General features: G+C 44.5%; 1 protein-coding gene across 1 annotated transcript; it reads right to left on the bottom strand.

Moving 5' to 3' along the window:
* Nucleotides 1-1144: 1144 nt before the first annotated feature.
* Nucleotides 1145-27168, bottom strand: HAL (histidine ammonia-lyase). The gene is made up of 20 exons (XM_070454148.1): nucleotides 26595-27168; nucleotides 25700-25760; nucleotides 25567-25594; nucleotides 24875-24949; nucleotides 24711-24783; nucleotides 24552-24618; nucleotides 24184-24221; nucleotides 23240-23365; nucleotides 20258-20397; nucleotides 17947-17994; nucleotides 17194-17341; nucleotides 16333-16428; nucleotides 16180-16238; nucleotides 15153-15233; nucleotides 13815-13880; nucleotides 13330-13495; nucleotides 10512-10646; nucleotides 5437-5545; nucleotides 5268-5337; nucleotides 1145-2790 (listed from the first exon to the last, which is right to left on the bottom strand). Exons 1-20 carry the CDS (start codon nucleotides 26839-26841, stop codon nucleotides 2650-2652), a joined length of 1974 nt encoding a protein of 657 aa, XP_070310249.1. The 5' UTR covers nucleotides 26842-27168; the 3' UTR covers nucleotides 1145-2649.

The following is a 27168-nucleotide window of genomic DNA, read 5'->3' as shown; positions in this document are numbered from 1 at the left end:
CCTTATATGGAGTGAGGGTAGGGGCGTGTCCAGAGGTTGGCCAGAGGGGTGGCTTAGGTGGTGGTGTGTGCAGGGGGCACCCCAGTACCTGCTTTTGCTCACCACCCGCTTCTTTTGCTCCAGGCTCTTTAAAAATTGCAGTTGGGGTTTTTTTTAAATCTTTTTGCAGCTTTTGTCCAGAATTTGTCCCAGCTGACTGTGCACATGGTTCATTTTAGTCCCATAGTTTAGTTTCTTTGTATTTTGTTTCTCAAGAAAAGGTGTGTCCAGGTATAAGCATTGCAGCACCGCAACAAAGGGTCCCAGGACCCAGGCCTGCCTCACCTCCAGTAACATTCTTCTCTCGTCCACCCAAGCTGTGTAGCCCCTACCGTCTCTTGAACTAATCACCCCGTAAAGGGAACGGGACCCCCTTGAGACGAACCAGGCCTGTGCCCTGAGCTGAAATGAATTTCCTCCAACTCTTTTTTTTTTTTTTGGTATAATGTTAATGTTAACATTAAAAGTTTACACTTAATAAATGAATACCTTCAACCAAAGTAAACTCCCAAGTGTAAAATGATCATGCTATTCATAAGATAATTAGAAGCTTTAATAAAAAGACCAGGTGACCAGTGACTAGGTCAGTGACCAGGTTCAGAAATGAGACACAGCTTTAAACAGTAATGAGAAGTAGCTTCTTTGGAATTTTTCAGGTTATGTGTGGAGTTTCATGTATGTGGTAGGTTGTTATAGTAACAGCCCCCAAATCACATGCCCTTATGTGTTACCCTTCCAAACTGATGTGGGCTTGACATGTGACTCGCTTTGGCCAGTTGGACATTAGCAAATGTGGCACAAAAGGAGCTTGAAACACCCTTGCACTTTAAGTTTTTCTCTCTCCTGCCCTAAGAAAGCAGGTAAAGAAGCCGAGGTGAGCTCACCTGGATGAAAATCATGATGCCTCTAGCTCTTCTGGGCTCCTCAGCGGGGAAGAGAGAGAAAGAATGTCTACCAAATCAGTCACGTGTCTAAAGACACTTTGTACCGTGTGAACATTCAATGACAAAAGTCCTACACAAATGTAATTAACTGCAATTAGAATAACCTTTTCCTGATGAGGTGATATACTTTGTTATAAAAATCTAAGAATACAGCAGTGACATAAGACAGTAAAGACTTAGTTTATTCCACATTTACCTTGAAATTCCCTTGAGGGCACAGTGACAGAGCTGTATAGAAAACTCAATAACAAAGGGCCCAGAGGACCAGCCCTGGCCACCAGAAAACCCCACAGCAAAGTGACAAACAGCCTCAAACCACTGGGCTGACTTGCTCCACTGCAGTTCGTGGATGAGAATGAATAAACGTCACTCCTGTGTCCACATTCCAGCAAAGAACAGCATCAAGAACCACCTTTTGGTCAACAGGTTCCTCAGCACATTTTCGTTTGTACCTCTGTCTCCACCTTTCCTGTGGATAGGCTGCAATTAGGAAAAACTCTGCTGTGAAATGCATGTTGGACCATTTAAGGCTGTCATCAGGCGGGAAAGCGGGCAAGCATGCTGCCCTTTCCTTGACCAAATGCAGTCGTTAGAGCCACGGTTTCACTGCACGTGGAGAGAGCTTTGCTCTTGTTTGCACAGAAGGGTGCAGAGTCATAGCCTCAGGGAGTCAAGAAGTCATTAGATCCAGCCTTCTTCTGGACAATTACACTTAAGCCTTCCCAAGAGGTCCTTTATCTTCCTCACTGGGTAACATCCTGAGGCCCATCTGATCTCTGCCAACAGGGCCTTGTTTTAATGATTACCGTTACAGAGAAGGGCTGGTTAACTTCTAAACATCAGATTCCTTACCTGTGAAATGAGGAGGCTTCTTAAGCTAGGTTATTACAAGAACATGAACAAAGTACTCACACGTAATAAGGCAGCAATATCACTAACCTCCTACTACAGTTTAAGCATCTGAATCCTTTCTTTGATATGTATAGTGGCATTTGATAAATATGAAACAGTTCATTGAGAACCACTCTAATAGCAATCTTTCTATTCATTCCTTAACTCCTTGACTCAGAATGTCTTGTTGACCAATTGACTATTCTTTACTACAATTCAACTAATAAGAAGTAGCTTGAGAACAAATTATGACTTAAAAAGTATTGTTTACAAAGACATATTAAGGGACATTCATCATATCATGGCTTAGTATAATCCACCAAAGTTAACTAGACCTTGTCAAAGCAAAAACAAAGAGAAAAAAACAAAAAACCAAAACAAAAGAAAGAGTCACAGAAGTCTAATGTTTTTGGAAAAGAATGCCATCAATCTTTTTCAAGATTTGAGTTCATCTAATGTCAAGAATCAAACATTCACACAATTGTAGTTACTCTTCTCATCCTAAGTAATGAGTGACCTGTAGATATCATTAAGAAATAATTAAAGTCCTATAACCCGGAAACACCGTTTACATCCCTAACCAGGTCAACAAGAACACAGTACTAGGTTTAGTAAATGTAATATTATCACCAGCCTAACCACAGCAGGTATTATAAGACCCAAACCATATAATAGATTGATCTACCTGAGAAAGTTCTCAGGTCTCTCCCTCAACATAGTACTGTTTTCTGTAAAATTAAGTACTATCTAATCTGCTAATTCATGACAAAAAGCATTAAAGATCCTCAGACTCTGGGATCTTGGTAGATTTCTTGTGCAGAAATTCCAGTGAAAATGCTGTTGGAGAAACAGGTCTTGATTCCGGAATATGCTCCATCCTGTATTTTTCAATGTATGGTGCAGCTACTTCCCAAACCTGAGACACAAGGACAGAGCAGTCAAAGTACTGACAACATTGTTTTCACATGAGTTAGACAACTTCATCTGAAGTCAAAGCCATTATCTCTACCTGACTGGATACATAGCTGCTGTTGGCTTGCTTTTATCATAAGCCATTTAACACATGACCTGTCAAGTAACAGCTTTTAAAATACAAAGTTCAAAATGTTTCTAAAGTGACCATTAAGGTTTTCAGCTGTTTGCTCTTCTAAAGCAAAACAAGCCAGTGAACAAACAAAACCTAGAGGATTCAGTGTGGATGGAATTAAGGATAGTTACTCAAGGGCAGAACTGTGTGTTTTCTGAGGCAAGCCTTTAATGATAAGAGGCAGTGGATCTCCTCTGCCCTAGTTCCTCGCCCCGTGCACTCTGTTCTTTGGACCCTTGTTGCTCAGAGCATGGCCCCTGGACTGGCGCATCAGCGTCACCTGGGACGAGTCAGAATGTCAGCCCTGCTGCAGACCTGCTGAATCTGAATCTGCATCTTAACAAGATCCCTGGGAAATCCACATGCTCTTTACAGTCTGAGAAGCATAGCTTCGTAGCCTTGTTCAGGGCTACCCATCAACCTGTTCCCTTTCAAGCATAACACCTTCTCAAATGAAGATCTAGTTTTTAGTTTATATTATGGCTGCTTTTTATTCGGTTGCCCCTGATAGGAAAGGAGCATTTCCTATTCGTTTGTATTACCTTAGAAAATGTATTCTTTCAAAAGCGACCCCATGGACTGTAGCCCTCCAGGCTCCTCTGCCCATGGAATTTTCCAGGCAAGAATATTGGAGTGGGATGCCTTCTCCGGTTTCAAAAGCTAACCTCCTTGAAAAGGTACCTGCACTGCCATGCTCACTCCAGTATTATTTACAATAGCCAAGGCAAGGAAGCAACCTAAGTGTTCACCAACAAATGAATGGATGAAGAAATTGTGATACACACACACACAGTGGAATATTATTCAGCCATAAGAAAGAAGGGGCTGTTGCCATTTGCAACAACACAGATGGACCTTGAGGTCATCATAAGCGAAATGTCAGACAAATATCATATGATCTCACTTGTATGTGGAATCTAAAAAAAAATAAATAAAATAGCTCATAGATACAGAGAAGAGGTTGGTGGTTGCCAGAAGCAGGGAGTGGGGGAGTGGGTAAGGAAATGATTTGACAGTAGTCAGAAGGTACAAAATTCTGCTTGTAAATAAATCCTAGAGATGCAATGTACAGCTTGGTGACTATAGTTAATAATACTGTATTGTATATTTGAAATTTGCTAGAAGAATAGATCTTAAGACGTTCCTATCACAAGAAAAAAATAACTGTGTGGTAATGGAGGTTAACCTACTGTAGTAAACATTTTGCAATGTATATAGAGATCAAGTCATGTTGTACACTAAGATAATGATGTATGTCAGGCATATGTCAGTTGAAAAAAGGCTGAGTTCTTGCCTACCTCTCTTCTAGCACCAAAGCTGGCAGCAAGCAAGGGAATTCCCCCTCAAAGGGTATGGGGAACACTTAGAAATGACAGGGGTGAAGGTCAAAGGAAAAAACTATTCTCAAGAGCAGAGCAATAGTTCCAAAGGAAATCAAGCAACTCTAAGGGACATGATAGCTACAAATTACTGCAGAAGGTTTAAAGGAATTTTAAAAATATATTTTAAACATGAGTCTGCATTCTAGGCATCTGTCCCAATTAGACAAGTCTGTAGTCAATGGAACCAGAGGAAACAAGTGGTAAAGAGAACCCGTATCTCACCCAGCATGATGGGGAGGACACAGCAGTGCACAAGGTGGACACAGAGCCCTTTGAATAAAAACTCGGGAAGTTTGTCTTCCCTTCAGGTCTATGCAGTTGCTGGAGCTGGTAGAGGCAGCATTACAGAAAAACAGTGTACTTCTGAATAAAAGAGAACCTTCTTGGTGAGGAAGAATCTATGAACTTTCATCTTATTTTCTCCCCATTGAATACTTGTCCCAAAATTCTATTTAAAATTCATTAAAAAAAATTCATTTCAGCTCCTAATCCTTAGACAGTCAATGTTTGGATGCAACATGGGGCACTTGCGAGTTTGTCAAATAGCTTCTTAGTGACCTTAAAAGTTGCATGAGTACCTTTTGGTTCACTTCCAAAAAATAACCATGAAACAGAAGAATAGGAGAATGTTTCTCTACTCCCCACCCCCACTCCGCTTCCCCTTGTGGTGGGGTGATTTAGTCATGAAGTCATCTCTTGTAACCCCATGGACTGTAGCCCACCAGGCTCCTCTGTCCACAGGATTTCCAGGCAAGAATACTGGAGTGGGTTGCCATTTCCATCTCCAGGAGAATCTTCCCGACCCAGGGATCGAACATGGGTCTCCTGTATTGCAGGTGGATTCTTTACCAACTGAACCACCGGGGAACCCTTGCTCCCTCTTAAAAACCCCAAACTAAAAAACAAGTCAGAAAGCCAGCTTACCTTCTGCTCTACGAGCAGCCTGTGCGCTGCCTCAATGTCTGGGGCCATGAAGCGATCTTTTATCCAGGGCCTGCAGAGAAAGCACGTCACACCATCAGCCAACGTTAACCGCTGCCAGGGTCCACGGTTCTGAAACGGTGTCACTTTCCAGGGATCTGTTTGATTTTACCTCACAACAGAGCGCACCAGGTCATAGACCTTCTCCAGTGGAGTGGTGGTTTTCAAGGGGCGGAGGAACTCTATGCCCTGGCAGGCTGCAAGAAGCTCGATGGCCAACACTGAAACAAGGAGGGACGAGGGGATGGCTGGTTAGAGTGTGACTTCATGCTTGAGGGGTATAAACCCCACGTGAGCTGCCAGCCGACTAACGGATAGTTGGTTCTCAGTCTATCGGTAGAATGAAGCTGCCTTGGTATTTGTACACATTTAAAATCTACTTTTCTAACCCCTCGGCTGCATCTTTAATGCTGAGAAGGGCAGGACTACCCAGGTAAATCAGCTTTCTCCTTCTCCCTTCAGCTGATCAAGATGGATAACCTCTGTTTCCTACTTCCACACTTGTGTAAATTTCCATTTGTCTTCAGTCTTGCTGTTCTCTATGGCCTGAAATACCTGGCACATACACTTTCATCAAAAGACTGAAGGAGTCCATGAATGAGCAGATAACTCTTTGGTTGCCATGGAACTGTTTCTCTAATGTCTATTTTAAACCTTCAATTTCAAAGGCTCCCAACAAGACCACATAGGGAGGATAAGAGAGTGATGAGTAAAGGGTGCAAGGTTTCTTTCTGGAAAGATGAAAATGTTATAACGTTGACTATGGTGTCAACTCACAACTCTGAGTATATTCACAACTCTACTAAAACCCACTGAATTGTACAATTTAGATGGGTGAATTGTATAGTATATGAATTATACCTCAATAGAGCTATTGCCCCCCCCAAAATGGATACTCAACTCTCTTACATTTATCTTAAAATAGTGCTATTTTGTCAGCCAATTGATTCCAATACAGTTGCAAAGATTGAGGAATTTAGAACAATGCCTAAAGGAAGGCAGTTTCTCTTTAAGAAACAAACAAGCAGTGATTAAGAAGGCTGGAAGACTTTGACCTAACATTGCCCCACCTATGAACTATCTTGGCCAAAAAATGCTGGATCTAAACCTTGTCAAATCTTTAGGACCAACTGCAATCCACAAAAAACAGGACAGAACAAACGTACCACCACAAGCACAGTTCAGTTCAGTTCAGTTCAGTTGCTCAGTCGTGTCTGACTCTTTGTGACCCCATGAATCGCAGCACACCAGGCCTCCCTGTCCATCACCAACTCCTGGAGTTTACTCAGACTCATGTCCATCGAGTCGGTGATGCCATCCAGCCATCTCATCTTCTGTCGTCCCCTTCTCCTCCTGCCCCCAATCCCTCCCAGCATCAGGGTCTTTTCCAATGAGTCAACTCTTCGCATGAGGTGGCCAAAGTACTGGAGTTTCAGCTTCAGCATCAGTCCTTCCTATGAACACCCAGGACTGATCTCCTTTAGGATGGACTGGTTAGATCTCCTTGCAGTCCAAGGGACTCTCAAGAGTCTTCTCCAACACCACAGTTCAAAAGCATCAATTTTTCGGCGCTCAGCTTTCTTCACAGTCCAACTCTCACATCCATACATGACCAATGGAAAAACCATAGCCTTGACTAGATAGACCTTTGTTGGCAAAGTAATATCTCTGCTTTTTAATATGCTATCTAGGTTGGTCATAACTATCCTTCCAAGGAGTAAGCATCTTTTAATTTCATGGCTGCAATCACCATCTGCAGTGATTTTTTTAGCCCCCCAAAATAAAGTCAGCCACTATTTCTCCATCTATTTCCCAGGAAGTGATGGGACTAGATGCCATGATCTTAGTTTTCTGAATGTTGAGCTTTAAGCCAACTTTTTCACTCTCCTCTTTCACTTTCATCAAGAGGCTTTTTAGTTCCTCTTCACTTTCTGCCATAAGGGTGGTGTTATCTGCATGTCTGAGGTTACTGAGATTTCTCCCGGCAATCTTGATTCCAGCTTGTGCTTCTTCCAGCCCAGCCTTTCTCATGATGTACTCTGCATATAAGTCAAATAAACAGGGTGAAAATATACAGCCTTGACATACTCCTTTTCCAATTTGGAACCAGTCTGTTGTTCTATGTCCAGTTTTAACTGTTGCTTCCTGACCTGCATATAGGTTTCTCAAGAGGTGTGGTATTCCCATCTCTTTCAGAATTTTCCACAGTTTATTGTGATCCACACAGTCAGAGGCTTTGGCATAGTCAATAAAGCAGAAATAGATGTTTTTCTGGAACTCTCTTGCTTTTTTGATGATCCAGTGGATGTTGGCAATTTGATCTCTGGTTCCTCTGCCTTTTCTAAAACCAGCTTGAACATCTGGAAGTTCATGTTCACGTATTGCTGAAGCCTGGCTTGGAGAATTTTGAGCATTACTTTACTAGCGTGTGACATGAGTGCAATTATGTGGTAGTTTGAGCATTCTTTGGCATTGCCTTTCTTTGGGACTGAAATGAAAACTGACCTTTTCCAGTCCTGTGGCCACTGCTGAGTTTTCCAAATTTGCTGGCATATTGAGTGCAGCCCTTTCACAGCGTCATCTTTCAGGATTTGAAATAGCTCAACTGGAATTCCATCACATCCACTAGCTTTGTTCGTAGTGATGCTTCCTCAGGCTCACTTGACTTCACATTCCAGGATGTCTGGCTCCAGGTGAGTGATCACACCATCGTGATTATCTGGGTCGTGAAGATCTTTTTTGTACAGTTCTTCTGTGTATTCTTGCCATCTCTTCTTAATATCTTCTGCTTCTGTTAGGTCCATACCATTTCTGTCCTTTATTGAGTCCATCTTTGCATGAAATGTTCCCTTGGTATCTCTAATTTTCTTGAAGAGATCTCTAGTCTTTCCCATTCTATTGTTTTCCTCTATTTCTTTGCATTGATGGCTGAGGAAGGCTTTCTTATCTTTCCTTGCTATTCTTTGGAACTCTGCATTCAAATGGGAATATCTTTCCTTTTATTCTTTGCTTTTCGCTTCTCTTCACAGCTATTTGTAAGGCCTCCTCAGACAACCATTTTGCCTTTTTGCATTTCTTTTCCATGGGGATGGTCTTGATCCCTGTCTCCTGTACAATGTCACAAACCTCCGTCCATAGTTCATCAGGCACTCTGTCTATCAGATCTAGTCCCTTAAGTCTATTTCTCACTTCCACTGTATAGTCATAAGGGATTTGATTTAGGTCATACCTGAATGGTCTAGTGGTTTTCCCTACTTTCTTCAATTTAAGTCTGAATTTGGCAATAAGGAGTTCATGATCAGAGCCACAGTCAGCTCCTGGTCTTGTTTTTGCTGACTCTATAGAGCTTCTCCATCTTTGGCTGCAAAGAATATAATCAATCTGATTTCGGTGTTGACCATCTGGTGATGTCCATGTGTAGAGTCTTCTCTTGTGTTGTTGGAAGAGGGTGTTTGCTACGACCAGTGCGTTCTCTTGGCAAAACTCTATTAGCCTTTGCCCTGCTTCATTCTGTACTCCAAGGCCAAATTTGCCTGTTACTCCAGGTGTTTCTTGACTTCCTACTTTTGCATTCCAGTCCCCTATAATGAAAAGGACATCTTTTTGGGGTGTTAGTTCTAAAAGGTCTTGTAGGTCCTCATAGAACCGTTCCACTTCAGCTTCTTCAGCGTTACTGGTTGGGAGCAGCTGTAAAAAGATACCCCACGTCCAAGGTAAGAGAAACCCAAGTAAGACGGTAGATGTTGCGAGAGGGCATCAGAGGGCAGACACACTAAAACCATAATCACAGAAAACCAGCCAATCTGATCACAGGACCACAGTCTTGCTAACTCAGTGAAACTAAGCCATGCCATGTGGGGCCACCCAAGACTGGTCATGGTGGAGAGGTCTGACAGAATGTGGTCCACTGGAGAAGGGAATGGCAAACCACTTCGGTATTCTTGCCTTGAGAACCCCATGAACAGTATGAAAAGGCAAAATGATAGGATACTGAAAGATGAACTCCCCAGGTCGGTAGGTGCCCAATATGCTACTGGAGATTAGTCGAGAAATAACTCCAGAAAGAATGAAGGGATAGAGCCAAAGCAAAAACAATACCCAGTTGTGGATGTGACTGGTGATAGAAGCAAGGTCTGATGCTGTAAAGAGCAATATCACATAGGAACCTGGAATGTCAGGTCCATGAATCAAGGCAAATTGGAAGTGGTCAAAGAGGAGATGGCAAGAGTGAACGTTGACATTCTAACAATCAGCGAACTAAAATGGACTGGAATGGGTGAATTTAACTCAGATGACCATTATATCTACTACTGTGGGCAGGAATCCCTTAGAAGAAATGGAGTAGCCATCATGGTCAACAGAAGGGTCCGAAATGCAGTACTTGTATGCAATCTCAAAAACGACAGAATGATCTCTGTTCGTTTCCAAGGCAAACCATTCAATATCACGGTAATCCAACCATAAGCATGCTCACAGGTAAATCAAGAATGTCAATCTCTCAGAAAAGAAAGCTGGTTTTCAAACTAGTCAATGACATGAATTTTTTTTAAAAAGGGGGGAGGGAGAGGAACTGTTGTAAATGAAAAGAAGCTTAAAAGCTTGACCACTAAATTTAAAGAGTGGGTCTTGAATCTTGGTATGAACAAACACTGGAAAGGCACTGAAATAATCTGGAAAATTTGAATATGTACTCAATGATACCAAGATTTATTGTTGATTTTTGTTGGATGTGATAATGGCAGTGGGTAAGAAAGCATTTGTATTTGAGAGAGGAAGTGTGCAGGAAGAAAACACGATGACAGGGATCTGCTTGAAAATGATTGAGAAATTTTTTTTAAGAAATGAAGTATAATATATAAACTGTGAATCTGAGTGAGGTATATATGAAGGTTTATGGTACTAATCTCTCCACTTCTGAATGTTTTAAAATTATTTCATTTAAAAAAAAAGCCAACTGATGAACTGGCTTAGCCAGAAGGTGTGGATTCTTAATCTTCAGCCAGCATCAAAATAACCTAGAGGGCTTGTTAAGTCCAGATTGTTCTGTTCTCAGAGTCTCTGAGTCAGCAGGTCTGGGGCAGGGCCTGGGTCCCCAGGTGATGTGGATGCTCTGATGGGGATTCCATGCTGAGGACAACTGGCATAGTGGTCGTCAGTGAGGCCTGCATCCCAGCTGGCTGGGGTTACCTTGCTCCACATGCTCAATGACCCTGAGAGCCTTCCTGGCTGCCCATCCTCCCATGGAGACGTGGTCCTCCGTGGCCGCGCTGGTGGAGAGGGAGTCCACGGACGAGGGGTGGCACAGAGCCTTGTTCTCAGAAACTGCAAGAGGCCAGAGACTAAGTGAGGGACATATTGTTCCTAATAGAAAGACGTGCCAGATGACACATGGCTCCCCAAAGCGCTCCTCAGTGTGCGCTGCCCTCTCCAGGAGTTCCTGGTCATTGTCACAGCACTAGATGTTCCAAAGTTACTTTGGGAAAAGGAAGTCTTGTGGGGTTTTTTTTTCCCCAAAGTAAGGACCCTTAAAATTGTAGGGAGTTCTGAGATAGGACTGGGAAGGGAACTCTCATATTATAAAACAAAGTTGAAAACACAGCAAGCATTTGGCATGCCAGGGAGACTAAGGGAAAAAAGAAGTGATGGTCATTTCCAGGACTTGGAGAATAATCTGGTTATGTCAGCACACGAGGTAGGATCAAGATTCAGGCATAGCATTTGCAGGTTGAGGCTGAACCCACAGACCTTGAGCAAGAAGATTTAAAGTTGAAACTGTCCGATGATGACATAAGTGGATGTACTCAGTTTAAGGAAGGGCTCAATGACAGCTGGGGATGTCTTGGAGATGTTGGGGGAAGTCTAGAGTTTGGCCTAGGTTGCTGTCTTTCAAACTTTATTGTGCATGAATCACTCGGCCTTGTTAAACTGCAAAGGTTGCATTTCAGGTGGGGCCTGAAATTCTGCTGTTCTAACAAATTCCCAGGTGATGGCTATATTTTTGGCCAGGGGACTATAATTTAAGTAGCAAGGACCTAGATTACAGAGTTCCTTCTCCCCAGCTTCGGAAGCCAGGAAATGTTCAAGTCAAGAGTTTTTCCCCCACTTTTTCTTTTCTTTTACCTATGAGAGCAGCTTTGAGTTCTTTTCTATGCTAAAGGGTATCCGGAGATAATCCAGTATAAACTACAGTGATTCACTCATCCTATTTTGCCCAGAACTTTCAGGTTTCAGCACTGCAAGCCCTGGGCCCCTAAACCTGCAATATGAATCACCTGGTTTGGTGGCGCTTGTTTAGAAAAGTAACTTACAAGTGGCCAGAAAAAAAAGAAAACCACCAATTTATAATGAGAGCAAGCCAAGCAACTTCAAACAGCTAGGGCAGCTAAACACATTCAAAGGAGACTCCTCAACTTCACAACATTCTCTAAAAATCAGTGACCACCCCACCATGTTAATGTGGGGGCTTCCCAGGTGGCACTAGTGGTAAAGAACCTGCCTGCCAATGCAGGATATGTAAGAGATGCAGGTTCAATCCCCGGGTCAGGAAGATCCCCTGGAGGATGGCATAGCAACCCACCCCAGTGTTCTTGCCTGGAGAATCCCATGGACAGAAAAGCCTGGCAGGCTGCAGTCCATAGAGTCTCAAAGAGTTGGACATGACTGAAGTGACTTAGCACGGATGCGTGTTAATGTGAGAAGTCACTGCCTTTTAAAGGGATTTTTTAGTAAGGAAGTAAGTGAGCAGATAGAAGATTCTGGACAGAAGATGAATTCAGTGGCTCTTTGTTAGCTGTGTTGAGTCTAAGTGTGAGACTTAACTGAAGAAGTGGTGAGGAATAATAGTAACAACTAATATTTAGTGCTTACAGTATGTCAGGCACAGTTCCAAGGCTTTCCATGCATTAATTCACTAACTCCTCAGAATAGCCCTATTGTAGGTTTTTCACCCCCATTTTACACAGGAGTAAACTAAGGGTCAACAGGATTAAGAGACTTGCTCCATATCAAACTGCTGATAAATGGACAGAGACAGGATTCAGACCCAGAGGCTGTGTTCTTATTGAACTGCCATTCTATCCTGCCTGTTGGGTAGGCTTGCCAGAAAAAATTGCACATGCTTAGCTAAATTTGAATTTCAGATAAAAAAATAATTTTTAGTAACAAATAATGTGGTGAATAATTCAAATTTAACTGCATTAAATTTATATTAAGTGCATCCTGCATTTCTGTTTGTTAAATTTGGCAACAATATTGCAGGATTAAGTATTGATCAAAATGAAATCCTCATTAATTGAAGTCTGAGCAGATTTGGGAGCCAAAATTCCTGGGTTTGAACTCTGCTTTACTTCTAAATAGCTGTGCAATATTAGGTAGGTTCTTTAACTTCTTAGATCTTCAAATATCCATCTGTGAAAGAGGAAATAATAGTACCTGCCTCTTGGTACTGTTTGGCAATTAAGGGAGTAAATATAAGTAAAGCCCGTCACACTTCCTTTGTGCCAGGCCCTGTTCTGATGTTATTTCTCTGTCCCTTACAGTCTTGAGTCAGAAATCTGCTATCTTCCAGCTCAATTTTCATAGAGAGCATCTTGCTGCTTATAAGCATTTTTGTGTGTTTAACACAGCCTTATGTTTTTAGTGGGAGTTTCACCAGTAGCTATAAACATCTTTGTCTTTTTCCTTCTGATGTTCTTCAAATTGAGGGTAGGGGGAAAGCCACAAAAGGAAGTTCACATGTGATGTCACATTGTTTCCTACAGAGAAATCATGAAAACCCCCTATTTACAACCTCATTAGTCTATTATTACATTTCAGTGTAATGTTGCTTAGGTTATATTTTAAATTTTTTCTTGAAACATGCATTTGTATTAAGAGAGGCAGGATGCACATAGAGGGGGTGGAAAAGTTAGATCTCATTCAAAGACAGAATGTGATACTTTGAGGTGAAATGGAAAGACCTATAGATGGATGGACTTGAACTCTGGTCAAAAGTCAGGGTCCTTACCCAGGGCTGCAGCGGTGCAGTGGGCTATCATGAATCCAGAATTCAGACCGCCTTCGGCCACCAGGAAGGCAGGCAGCTCGCTGAGGGAGGGATTGCAGAGTCTTTCGATTCTTCTTTCACTAATTGCAGCAAGTTCATGGACACCAATGGCCAAATAGTCCAGGGCCTGAAAGAGTGTCTCAATCAGGTTGGCCTATATTGGGATATGGGCTTCCCAGATGGCACTAGTGGTAAAGAACCCGCCTGCCAATGCAGGAGACATAAGAGATGCAGGTTTGATTCCTGGGTCGGGAAGATCCCCAGGTGAAGAAATTGGCAACCCACCCCAGTATTCTTGGCTGGAGAATTCTATGGACAGAGGAGCCTGGCAGGGTACAGTCCATGGGATTGCAAAGAGTTGGACATGACTGAGTGAGTGAGTGACTAAGGCTTTCATGCATATTGGGATATGCTTTCAGGGTCAGGAGCAATTCTAAAAAGCTTACTTTGGCTGGATATTCACCATGGAAGTTTCCTCCAGAAATAGTCTCTCCCCTGTTGGCAAAGACCATCTTTCAAAATTGGTTAAGGCTTCTGCATAACACTTGCTGAAAACCTGGAGCATAAGTCTCTCCCTAACCGCTCATTTTTAACACTGAGGTGGCAGCCTTTGTACAAAGGTAGGGTGGAGAGGAGAGTCTGCACAAGTAGGTGTTGACCTACCGGGATACAAAGGTAAACAAAAGAAAACAGAACACAGCCTGAAGCGAGCATGTCAGAGAAGCCACACTGAACCCCACACAGCTGCTGTCTGCTGGCCCAGGCTGTGCGTGGGTCTCAGGGCCGCTCGGCAGCTCTCTCTGGGAACCGAGGCAGATGTGAGGGAGAGGAAATAGATCCCTGAGGGGCTGGACGGTCTTTAAAGGCAGTGCTGTCTCTGTGACGCCTTTGCCAGGATGACTCCTGACCCATCACATCACATTATAAGGAGCTAAGTCAACACAGGACATTTTGTAGCAAAACAAGGTGGCGCTGGGGAACCCATACTGCGAAGGAAAGCTGCGCGCCGTCCTTAAGAGATGGAGGCATTCTTACGCTTCTCTGTACAAGTATGGGAACACTGATTTGAGTAAAGTGGCACTAGTGGTAAAGAACCGGCCTTCCGATGCAGGACACATAAGAAAGGTGGGTTCTTCCTGGGTCGGGAAGATCCCCTGGAGGAGGGCATGGCAACCCTCTCCAGTATTCTTGCCTGGAAAATCCCATGGACAGCCTGGTGGGCTATAATCCATCAGGTCGCAAAGAGTTGGACACAACTGAAGTGACTTAGCACTCACTCACCACGTCAGAAATAAACTCAGGATGGGGAAAGTCATAACTCTGATCAATACTCAGGTAAATGTTAAAAGGCTTCTGTGTAGTACACCAAAGTGGCACTGAACCCCAGGAAGGCTCCTATAAATGCCATGCTACTCAGGGTCTCCACAATCACACTTGTGATGTAGTCTTCATCCTTCTACCAACAACCCCAGCAATGGGTTTCAGGGCAAATGCCTTCGTGAGACCCTTCAGCTGATGCTGCAAATATCCCCTTTAATCTTTCATCCATCAGTTTCGGAAGCACAGCATGTTAGACTCCAAACCTGAGGCAAGGTTCACAGACCTGTCTCTGCCACTTATCGGCTCAGATCTACAGCCAATAGAGGCATTTAACCTCAGAGCCCAGGCATTTAGTCTATGAAATGGAGCAACAGAGAAGTTATACAATTTTAAGATCTTCATCGGATCTTAAAATTACCAGCTGAAATTCTGTAATTACAGCTTAGTAAGCAGTTAAAAGATACAGGGTTATCTGTTGCACTGTTAATTTCCGTGGTTATGATGTTCTTCACAAATGCTATTGTGTCATTCACCACACCATGGACCTAAAAGACAGTATCAAATGAGTTAATACATGGAATACACTGTGTCTGGGGCCTGACACATAGTCTGATATTCCTATCAGAACAGTAAGAACGTCTAAGCTGGAATTTATTCTTACTGTAGAGCTAATATGTCAATCATTCCCCATGGACATTTTTCAGTCTAGCTGAGCTAGAACTAAACTTGCTGAGAATAAGGAAAAGAGCATAAAATGAAATGAAAATAAAAAATTAAATTTTATTAAATCATTTTCATTTAATTTATTTTATTTAATTTAAATTTTTAATTATTTAAATTTTCATTTAATTTAATTTATTCTGTGGAGGATTCTTCAGTACACTATGGCTTGGAACTTAGTACAACCTGAAATACTGTCTCACTCTTGAGATGAGATTAGTTAGCTCCTTATGCTACTAATTTCTATTTGCAAATGAGTTATAACATCTGCAATACAGGTTGCCTCACTCCAGTTTAAAGTTAAGACTCACAGGTTCATTTATAATGGTTTATGTCTGCCTGTTAAGTGCAGATAGATCTAATCATGGATATGCCCTTGAATTGTAGTTGGATTTTCCAATACATCCCTGGCAGTTCTAATAGGGAGAACCAGTAAAACTCCATTGACTGGTTAGGATGGTCTTCTTAATAAGAATTTTTTAGAATTTTTTAAGCTTAGGGCACTAAACCTAAACAAGAAGCTGTCTATTGGACTTCTCTACAGGGTGGTTGAGCAAAGCAATTCAAAGGGAAACACACAACTTACCATATAGAACAGAAACTTTGTAATAACTGGACAAACGGGGGTATATAGGATATACATCATTTTTAAGAGAGGCCGTAAAGAAATCCGGATTACCATTAACCAGTACACGACTTCCTGACACCTTCCTCTTTATCCCTATCTCAGATTGGAGGAAAGAATAGAAACTTGTTGGGTTTTTTGTTTACCTGTGGACAGCAGCGCAAGGTGTATGCATCTTGAACACGATCGCAGAACCTGTGACTTTCTATGGAAAAGGTAGAGAGGATGGCAAGGGGCATGTTAGCAATTCTTTCCAATTATTTTCAAAAGCAAATAAGTTCAAATAGGCATGCCCAGACCTGCTATTTCAGATGGGTGGTGATCCGAGTCCAAGAGGGACCGAAACCGAAAAGCAACTTCAACTTGCCCACGATGAGGGCGAACAGCATGAATGTCTAGAATTGATGAAGGAGGAAAAGTCTGAGCAATTCTTATATTGAGTGAACTCCCGTCACTGGCACAGGACCGCCCACTGTGCTGACCCGGCCCTGAAAAGCCCCAGGGGTCCTTAACCATTGCTCAGAATTAGAAACTTAACTCCTAAAGCAAGATTTTCCGTATTGACTTTATTCTTTCTACTTTAAATAGCCAAATGCAAACTATGAGTTGAGCCCACAGGGAACTCAACTCAAGACACTGGGCCTACCCTGAAAAGATTTAGGCTCATAACAGAAGGGAGCTCAGTGGCCTAATTTAATTAAGTCATTTTTAGACAGGGTGTTTTTTTTTTGGTCCTACTGCATATAAGAGTGGGGAGTCCTTCAAAGTCTAGAAAAGATTTCTAGAAAAGCTATCACTTGTACAATTTTTCTCTCCGATTTTCTAACGGGCACTAGCAGTAATTCCATGCCAATTCTCAAATCCTGCCAACAGATCCTTAAGACAACAAGTAGCTTGATGGGAGTCAGAGCTGGTGGTCTGGGGCAGGTCACTTAACTCTCTGGGTCAACATCTGCCTGTGAAACGTGGTCGTTTCAAGGATCACGTGTGGCATAACCGAGAGGAAGCTGCAGCACTACTGTGATGGTCCCCCTAGATGGTCGTCTTCTCCCCACCATCTACCCCACCACTCCCACGTCCAAAGACCCTGACCACCCCGTCCCACCCGCCTCCCAGCTCTGGCTGAATGAACAGCAAACAAACAGCAGAACCATGCTGACCAGTATCGAAGGCTTTGGTGGTGCCCTTGAGCACCTCGAGGGTCAAGGCCGCCACTATGTCAGCTTGCCGAGCGATGGCACTGGCCCTCTCCACAGCCTCAGAGCCCAGGGAGGTGATCATCTGCGTCCCGTTGATGAGCGCCAGACCCTTCAGGTGATGCAAGAGACATTTCCTAATGCTTTTTGTTGTAACAAGCACTTCTTGTGCTTTCCTATGAGGAAAATTGGCCTTCAGCTGAATGATGTTGATCCATGGCTTCTAAAGTGCAGGGCGGTGATGGTTGGTTAAGTACTCAAGGATGAGTGTCATCATATAAAATTTGGCAAATGGTACAGCTGTGACTAGTTTCCCTGTCATGAGGCAGCAGTGGAGTTCCAATGTAGACGGCATATAAAACCTTTAGCTCTTCATTATTCTATATTTCTTCAAGTTCTCATCTCATCTTATAAGACACCTTGAAAAATTTCTGGTCTGAGGCTCTTGGCTTAGAGTGTCCTAAGTGATGCTGGTTTACAGCATCATTCAGGGATCCTTAGAGATCCTGATTAGAAGTTTAAGTACTTCTGTAAAAGAATCCCTGAGCATCTCTGTACTGGAGATGCCTTTCAGTAAATAAGGGAGAGTCCTTTCTTCAATGACCAACTTAAGCAAACATGCAGGCTATGTTTAAGAAACCAGTGAGGCTGATATTAAGACTGAAAGTAGCGCATAACGATTTGTTAAAAGGAACAAATTTTCCTTGAGTCTCTTACCTCTTTTGGTTTCAAAACAATTGGCTTCAATCCATGAGCTGCGAGGACCTGTAGAATGATTTAAAAAGTGAAACGGGTTATCAAATGAAATAACAGCATATTTCTAATTTCATGTAGAATCTAATAAAAGTAAGCTCAAAGGTCTGTCTTCTAAAGATTAGACTTACTTAAATTGGCTCTGTTCATCTTCGCTGATCTATTCTCTAGTTCTGTTCTTTAGTCTGCAAGCAGACTTAGCTTTCGAATAACTTTTGTACCTAAAATTATCAGAGGCTAGTGTCTACAAAATCAATCCTGAATAATGGGTTCTAGGCCCTTTGCATTGTTTACACTTTCATGATTCACTTTTTTTTTTTTTTAACTGCTGCTTCCTGAGCACATGTGCATACCCAGATGCAGATGCTCCAAGGCTGGGCTTCTAACTCTGCCCACACTCCCTGGCCTCTAGAGCTTGACCTAAAATTCTCCACCCTCATCCTACTTGTATGAACACCAGCAGAACCTCACACCATCAGAGCAGGGCTTCTCACTTGTATGGCATATGTGTGAGCACCAGTGAAGAGGGGGTGTATGGCCTAAGAGATAGACACAACATCCTCAGAGGAAATGGGCAGAATAATCTTCCGCTGAAATAAAAGAAGTGAAAGCAGTCACCAGGTTAATATTCCTCCAGGGAAGAAGGAGCAGCAGGGGAGAAGGAAGACAGAGGTAGCACAATTGACTATCATTTTCACAGCTTATTAAAACACCAGTCACATGCCTAATTCTGTCCTGGATGTGGGTCTGAGGGTAGGAAAAATGGAGACAGACAAGTTCAAGGGCAAATACCGTCATAGGAATACAGTCATAGGCAAATACAGTCATAGCAGCAGGTTAAGTGCTCCAGGGGGTGGGAAGTGGATAAGGTCCAGTGGGAAATAGTCGCGTAAGATGCTGGGGAAGCACAGAGGAGGGCAGAAGGGACTCAGCAGTGGTGGGGCACAGGGGAAAGAAGAGGAGGGCAGAGACGGACATTCCTCGGGGGTCTCAGCAGAAACAGGAAGGGAAGGGTGGACGTGACTGGCCCCTCCACCTCGGACACAGCACGCTCCAGCTGCAGGCACCTCTAGCTTCTGTGATGTACAGTGTTGGTGGGGAAGGATTCGGGTGGCTGGGTAGGGGGGCAAGATGGCAATAATATGTCAAGACTCTTGTAAGCCACTTTCATTTTAAACATTATCCTAAGGACAATGAGAAAAATGACAAGTTTTGGCCAGGGCATGGTCAGAATTGCTGTGTGAAGGCAGTTGAGGGGGACACTGGATGTAGAGAAATAATCAAGATTAGTCTGTAAAGAAGGAAGGTGATCTAGAACTCAAACCCTTAGAAGGACCACCTGTTCTCTTGACTTCTTTCTCCCTGGTCCTCTGTCCCTTGACTCAATGTTAAGTGACCTCCCAGCAAAAGGTCAGAGATGATACTTCAAACAAATATTTGGGCTGCTCTGACAACCCAGGGACCAAACCCACATCTCCCGCATTGCTGGCAGATTCTTTACCATCTGAGCCAGCAGGAAACCCTGAGTGAATGTGTAGATGAATAAAGAAAATATTAAAGCTTTGTCAAACCCAGGCCCTTCTGACTGACCACCAGGATGAGAGTTTGGGTGTGTGTGTGTGGGGTGGAGCCTCCTTTCCAGGGACCTTATATCAGGGCCATGATCCACAGCTCTGTACCCATTAGACCAGCAACTAGCTAAACCTCCAACAATGTGTGACCTCCTGGATAGGTACTAGGAGTGTTTTAGGTGCAGAAGAAGTTCCTGCAGTGAACACTAGCAGCTTTACCTTTTTACCAAGGTGATCACCAGGTCCAGGAGGCTGATGGTTGTGTAGGGAAGCTAAGAGTATCGCTTAGTTGGACGCCTGTAGTGCACTAAGGGACTTCCCTGGTGCCTCAGATGGTAAAGAATCTACCTGCAATGCAGGAGACCTGGGTTCAACCCCTGGGTTGGGAAGATCCCCTGGAGGAGGGCATGGCACCCACTCCAGTATTCTTGCCTGGAGAATCCCCGTGGACAGAGGAACCTGGCAGGTTACGGGCCATGGAATCACAAAGAGTCAGACATGACTGAGTGACTAGGCTTGCACACACATTGCCCTAAGGCTCCTGACTCTGTCTACAATTCTAAGCTTCAGTTATCACAGCCATGGAGTGGGAATGCTTTGTCATCAGGCTGCAGAAAGGATGAAGTGCTAGCAAACACGGAAGTCTACCTGGGGTCCATCCTGGGGAAATGACCGTCACGGAAGGAAGCTATTGTTAGTCTTACGTATTTAGCATCAGCCCAGCCGCTCTTTGGAGACCACATCTTCCCTTCTCCAATCAGCCCGAGAGCGAGATGAGAGAGCGGGGCGAGGTCCCCACTGGCACCGACAGTTCCTTTCTCTGGGACATATGGAAGGCAGGAGGCTGGGAGAAACAGAGACCCTGGTTACGTCAAGAGTTCTTCATTCCAGCCAGCCTTGCTTTGACACTGAGACCAACCAATCCCAAGGGATCTAGTATCACAAATGGCACAGACACCCAGGGAAAGACAATTCCTTAAGCACAGGTAATGCTTAAGGAATCTGGCTGAGCTGCTGTAGAAAGAAAGAGGCAAGGGAGAGAAAGAAGATAGGAAGGCAGACCCTCCTGGGAGTAAAGCCTTCTCCATAAGCCACTTTAAGTTTAGACTCTATTCTAAGGACAATGGGAGGTATGACAGGCTTTGGCCAGGACATGCTCAGATATGCTGTGTGAAGGGGTCGGGAGAACTCTATACATAAAGAATTTAGATCAGACTGCCTAGCAGAAAGGTGATCTGGAACCTGTATCCTACAATGGCCATCTCTTCCCTTCTTCCTTCTCTGCCCCTGGGTCCTCTGCTCCTTTGTTTACTGTTACCGTACATGTTCTAATCTGGCCTAGAAATTTCTGGAATTTTTAGCAATGTATCTTAAAGATGTGATCAGGAACTAGCTGTTGTTCATTGCCACCTTATTTCTAGGAGCAAAAAGTAAAAAATGTGCTGAAGAGGTAACTAAGAGAATTCCATAGGACCAAGTAGTGTGTAGCCATTAAAACCTATTAGAGACTATTTGAAATCAAGTAAATGTTTGTGGACATGAGTTTGAGCAAGCTTCATGAGTTGCTGATGGACAGGAAACCCTGGTGTGCTGCAGTCCATGGGGTCGCAAAGAGTCAGACATGACTGAGCGACTGAACTGAACTGAAATGTTTATTACATTAAAAAAGTAATACAGAATTTCCCAGGTGGTCCAGTGGTTAAGAATTTGCCTGCCAATGCAGGGAACATAGGATTGATCTCTGGTCCAGGAAGATTCCACATGCGACAGAGCAACTAAGCCCGTGAGCCACGACTATGAGCAACTCCTGAAGCCAGTGCGCCTGCAGCCCGTGCTCCGCAACAGGAGAAGCCTCCGCAGGGAGAAGCCCGAGCTCCGCAACAGGAGAAGCCTCCGCAGGGAGAAGCCCGAGCTCCGCAACAGGAGAAGCCTCCGCAGGGAGAAGCCCGAGCTCCGCAACAGGAGAAGCCTCCGCAGGGAGAAGCCCGAGCTCCGCAACAGGAGAAGCCTCCACAGGGAGAAGCCCGTGCACTGCAGCTAGAGAGTAGCCCCCACTCCCTGCGACCAGGAAAAGCCCATTGAAAGCAACAAAGACCCAACGCCACCAAAAGTAAATAAAACTTTAAAATTGTTTTACAAATTGTTCTAGAAGGATAAAGTGTACCAGGGTGTTAACAGGGGTTCTCTGGGGGAGGTGAAGTCATGGGCAACTTAATCTCTGCTTTTCTGCCTGATTCCTGGTCACCTAGTCAACCAGCTTACCACCGCTTCTAAATGGACATGTACTGTTTTAGATGAAATTCCCATGGGTGGTGGTTTAGTCACTAAGTCATATCTGTCTCTTGCGACCCCATGGACTGTAGCCAGCCAGGCTCCTCTGTGCATGGGATTTTCCAGGCAAGAATACTGGAGTGGATTGCCATTTCCTTCTCCAGGGGATCTTCCCAACCCAGGAATCAAACCTGGCTCTCCTGCATTGCAGGCAGATTCTTTACCCACTGAGCTATGAGGGAAGCCCCATTAAAAGGGAAATTCCCATTAATTTACTAAAACAAAAACAAACAAAAAGGCTATGTTTCCAAGGTAAATTCAGACTACTGATAGCATTGTTTTTTACAACTGCTAAGTGATGTCAGTAGGATGAAGCCATGCCATCCGTAGGTCAGCTTCCAGGCCATAGTTCACCCTGGGGAATTCTCAGAATTCTAGGACCCAGAGGTGCCTTGGGCTCACCCATAAAGCATAGGTGGGTTCACAGCTGAAGCTGGACTATCTGGGATTTTAGGCTTAGAGTTGGGAGTGGAAACAGGTGTTGAAATCACTGGTGTTCTCTTCAGCACAGCCTTCTATACTATAGATTGTTCATTCACATTACTGTTTACTTGTTGGCATTTATAGGTCACTTGTGCCTATAGCTGGGAAATTCCTCATGCCTCTGTGCTATGTGACTGCCCGGCCCTGCTTCTGCGCCCACTTCCTCACCCCCCAGGTCCTGAGCCTCCACTGATCTAGAATGCTTATCCTTATCTGTGGGAAGGGATAGGCTTGGCCTCCCAAGCATGTCACATCTTGTCTCCACACTGGAATTTTCCCAAGAAGCAAGCCCCAAAGGGTCGAATTGCTTTTTATCTTGTCACTAGACAGCTATGTGATCACAGCAAGTCTTTCATCTCTATATTTCTGTTCTACCTTTGGAAGAGGCTGAATTTCAGTTATTTTTAAGTCTGGCAATCCCACCAGTTGGGGAGCATGAAGAGTTCAGATTCCCAGGCACCAACCAGAAGTACTGAATTGGTCTTTGGGATAGACATCCAGGAATTGTCATGTTTCCCAGATAATCTGAATAGCTTCTCTAACCACATTCAAGTACCACCGAATCCAAGGTTCTCTCCAGCTCTGAACTTAAGGCCAGACTTAAGGGGCTTGTTCTGATTTTAAATATGCTGAATGCTAAATGAAGGGTGATAGAGAAGGAGCAAAGTTCACAGGAGTAAGAGTCTCTGCCTCTGCCCCCCCACCTTCTGCCCCCATATAGCTATCTTCCTTCTTGCCAAGCCCACTTCCCACTCATCATCATCAGTTTATGTCTTCTTAGCTCACCAATATCTCACCACCCTGTCAATCAAGTCTGCCTGTGGTACCCACCCAGCCTGCATGGAGGGTTATTTGGGGATCCATTGCATTACCATTAAATACTTCGATAACTTGTTTGAGAGTCTCCAGGGAAATGCCACTGTATCCTTTGGCTAAGACATTGATCCTTAAAGCCAAGAGCATCCGGCATCTCTCAGGGATTAGTGGTTTCCCAACACCTACAAAACAGAACTGATATTTTCTCTAAGATAAACAAAATCCTCCTCCTCCCAGCCACCTCCATCTCAAATTTCTCTCCACCTCTTGGTTCAGGTAGTTGCACTGCCTTCCCTTCTGATTGTCACACTTCTTCAGGTCTCATCTTCCAGACAAATGTGAGACTCCAGTTTTGCCTCCCCAGTTCCCTTCCTTGGAAATTTCAGTGAGCCTGCGCCCTCCCCAGCACCCTTGGAATGGGGTCCAGTCTTCTCACACAAGCTCTCTTGCAGTCTGATGGGAGGCAATTCTTGACAGTTTCACTTCTCACCACATCCAGATCCACTCATCCCTGAGTAATTCCATCCCCTGACTGCACCATTCTTTTGGCATGACCGTATTCATGTTCCTCATCCCAATTCTATCCTTCCATCTAGCCCATTCCTTTCTCTGAGATTCAGTTGAAAGGATATCATGTCTGCTGCTCTTCTTGCCTCCTTGGCAGCAGAAATGGCACCCACTCTTTGGAATGTGCTAGTGCCGGTGGCTGATACAGGATGTCTGATGCGGCTGCATGGTCACCCCAGGTACCCCCGCAGGGTGCCGCCCCGCCCCTCCCCTCCCCCGGCTCCTCCCACCCCTACCCGCTTACGGAAAGCAACACAGTACAGTCTGCCCTCCGCACCTGTGGATTCCTTATCTGTGAATTCAACCAACAACTGACACTGGTTGAATCTTTCAACCTGTGAATCTAAGAACCTAGAGATACTGAGGGCTGACTGCACTTCATTCATCAAATCAAACAAAACCTAGGTGGCACTGGAGGTTTGGAATGAGTTACCTGAAGAATGTGAACGAACTAGGTTGAACTGGAGCTCCCTAGAAGAGAAAGTGAAGAAACACCTCTCAGATACCTCACCATGAAAATGTCCCCTCAGCTGGGAAAATAAAGGAAAAATAGTTAAATCTTTGGAGGGACAGAATAAGGCATGATAGAGCAAACGGAAGAAACAGCAAGTCTGTATTCTCTACGTCAACTCGTGTGTGAGTTAACCTAAGTTTCACCCTCCTTGTCTGTAAATTGGAGCAAGTATTATTTCCATTGTTGAAAGGAATTTCTAAAATGAGAATCTGTGTGTCTTTGGTGGGGAGTGAATCAAACTTATGTGAATGTGTGTGTGTCTTTGCTGGGGAGTGTATCAAACTTACTCGAGTTTACTGACAGGAATTACAGTTCTGGCAAATTTCCCAAAACCCGTAGTAATGCCGTAAACAACTAGAATAAAAAACAGACATCATACAATTGGACGCAGGCTGCATTTTTTAAGTCTATAAAAAGAAATATGTAACACAAAGAGAAAAAGATACCAGTTTTTTCTTCCACGATTCTGTCTATGACTTCCCTGGATTTTTGCACCCTCTTTTCAGCAGTGGGGGTGAGCTAGGAAGACATTGGGCAGAGCTGAACATGTTGAAGACTTTACATGGGCAGCAAGAAAGGTTAGGACATCACCCCCCTCTATTCAGCATACCTTGATTTTGTAGTGTCCCTTGCCCAAGCTGACCAGGTCCTCTGTGGTCAGACTGTCCCCATCTAAGGCGATGTACTGCACAAAAAGAAGGGAATCTCTGTGAGTGTGAATAGCTTGGTTGCTCAAACGAAAGAGCAGGGAAGCGTCGAGCAGAATTAAGCTGTGGCACTTGAGAAATTTTATCACTACTATGAAACATGAATATGGTAGTTGAAAAGACAGCTTGCTGAAGAGGAGGTTAAGGAAGAAAAATTAGAAATGGAAAAGCAGGACTTCCCTGGTGGTCCAGAGGCTAGGAATCCACCTGCTAATGCAGGGGACAGGGGTTCAATCCCTGGTCCGGGAAGATTCCACATGCCATAGGGCAACCAAGTCCATCTGCCACAACTACTAAAGCCCACGTGCCTAGAGCCAACGCTCTGCAACAAGAGAAGCCACCACAATGATGAAGCTCCCGCTCACTGCAACGAGAGAAAGCCCTGTGCAGCAATGAAGACCCAGCACAGCTAAAATAAATAGGTTAAAAAAATAAATGGAAAAGCAAAATGTCTTTCCCTATTACACAGAGCTAGATAATGTCCTGTCCTCATGGGTTATGTTTTGCTCAGAAATTTTGCCAGCCCTCCCCCACTTAAATGAGGAGAGGGGGATACTTAATTTTCTTAACAGAAAGGAAGTGGTTTGAAACTTACCTTCTCAGGTTCCCGGTATTTGCTGTATCTGAAGTCAGGTAAAGGAAAATACCGGGGAATATGGAAAAGCCCCCAGCCCCATCACTGGTGGGAGGGGCCCCAGACAGACCAAGGAGCCTGCAGGAAAGGATACAAGTAAACTCCTTCTGGCTGCGAAGGAATGAAGTCGGGAGACATAGCATCTCCTTCTATAACTGAAACAAGAATGCAAGAGATACTCTTAACGAATCACAACCCAGACTCACATTTGGCATAACCGGTAAACCAAGAAAAGAGCTCTTCAATTGCCTTCAAGTTCTATAGAAATGACTGCTTTAAAACAACTTCAGATGCTTTCAGAGAGCAAGAAGTCAGAGATGTAGGCATGCGTGAAAAGGTTTAAATGAAAGTTCAAGATTCAGTCTCCACTTCCATTGCCATTATCAGCTTTATTTTGTTTTAAATTTATTGTTTCAATATATAATGCTTTTAATATTTAGTATTTGAAATGCATTTAATAGATTTAATATTTAAACCTATTTGTTTTAGTGTTTGACAGTTGTGTTAAACAAAATTGATTTAACTTGGTTTTAAAGTGATGCTACTGGCCCCGTCTGCTTGGTTCTTTTGAAGAGCAAAGGGACTTTGAAAATGATCCAGTAAGCAAAGGGCTTTGGCCCTGCAGTCTTGAGTTCAGATCTAGTCTTTGCTATTAGGAAGTAACTCTCCCCCTTTCTGAGTCTGCTACCTCATTGTTAAAGGTGGGTAAGAATACTGCCTTCCTCACAGGGGTGTTTGAGAATTGAAGATTCTCAGGCAGCATGCATTTTCCCCAGAGTAGATCCCCTGGAGGAGGGCATGGCAACCCACTCCAGTATTCGTGCCTGGAGAACCCTATGGACGGAGACTGGCGGGCTACAGTGCACGGGGTCGCAGAGTCGGACACGACCGGGCGACTGAGCACCGCCGCGCACCCAGGAGGGACAGGGGCCGTCTCTCCGGGGACGCCCGGCTCCATGCTTTGCGGCCCCTCCCCTCCGGCCACTCACCCACTTCCACGAACTCGTTGTCCTCCAGGGCCACCTCCAGCGGGTCCTCATTGTCCAGCAGGCCCAGGCCTTTGCAGCGGCGCACGAGGAAGCGGGCGTCGTCCACCGAGGCGAAGCCGCCGTTGTCGGGCTTGTTCTTGATGTAGCGCCGCACGGCCTCGCGGCCCAGCCAGCCCACCGTGAGCTGCGCGTCCTGGCAGGGCACGGCCAGCCACTCTCCGCGCACGTGCGCCGTGTACCTGGGCATGGCTGCTCCGCCGGCGGCGGCCTCGGGCGGGCGGGGAGCGCTTTATCGCGAGTGACTGCGCGGTGCGGTCGGCAGCCCTAGGGTGGACTTTCAAACACGCCCCCTTCCTTGCCCTGACTCATTCACCCAGGGGACAAATATTTATCGAGGGCCCCATGGTGTCCGTTTGAGGTTTTGCCACTGAGCGAGGAGCAAGAGCGAGGGTTGGCGCTGCCAGCTACCTGCCCTCCATGTCTGCCCCGGACAGGCCTGGGGTCTCCAGCCTGGGGGTCCCGGCACGGGCGGGCCCTGCTGCTGACCTCCCTCCCCTGGTTTCTGTCGGTGTCC

The sequence above is a fragment of the Odocoileus virginianus genome, chromosome 23 (genome assembly GCF_023699985.2).
Source record: "Odocoileus virginianus isolate 20LAN1187 ecotype Illinois chromosome 23, Ovbor_1.2, whole genome shotgun sequence".
Lineage (NCBI taxonomy): Eukaryota > Metazoa > Chordata > Mammalia > Artiodactyla > Cervidae > Odocoileus > Odocoileus virginianus.
The sequence above is the reverse complement of the archived record's forward strand: the minus strand, read 5'-3'. Positions and strand labels throughout refer to the sequence as shown.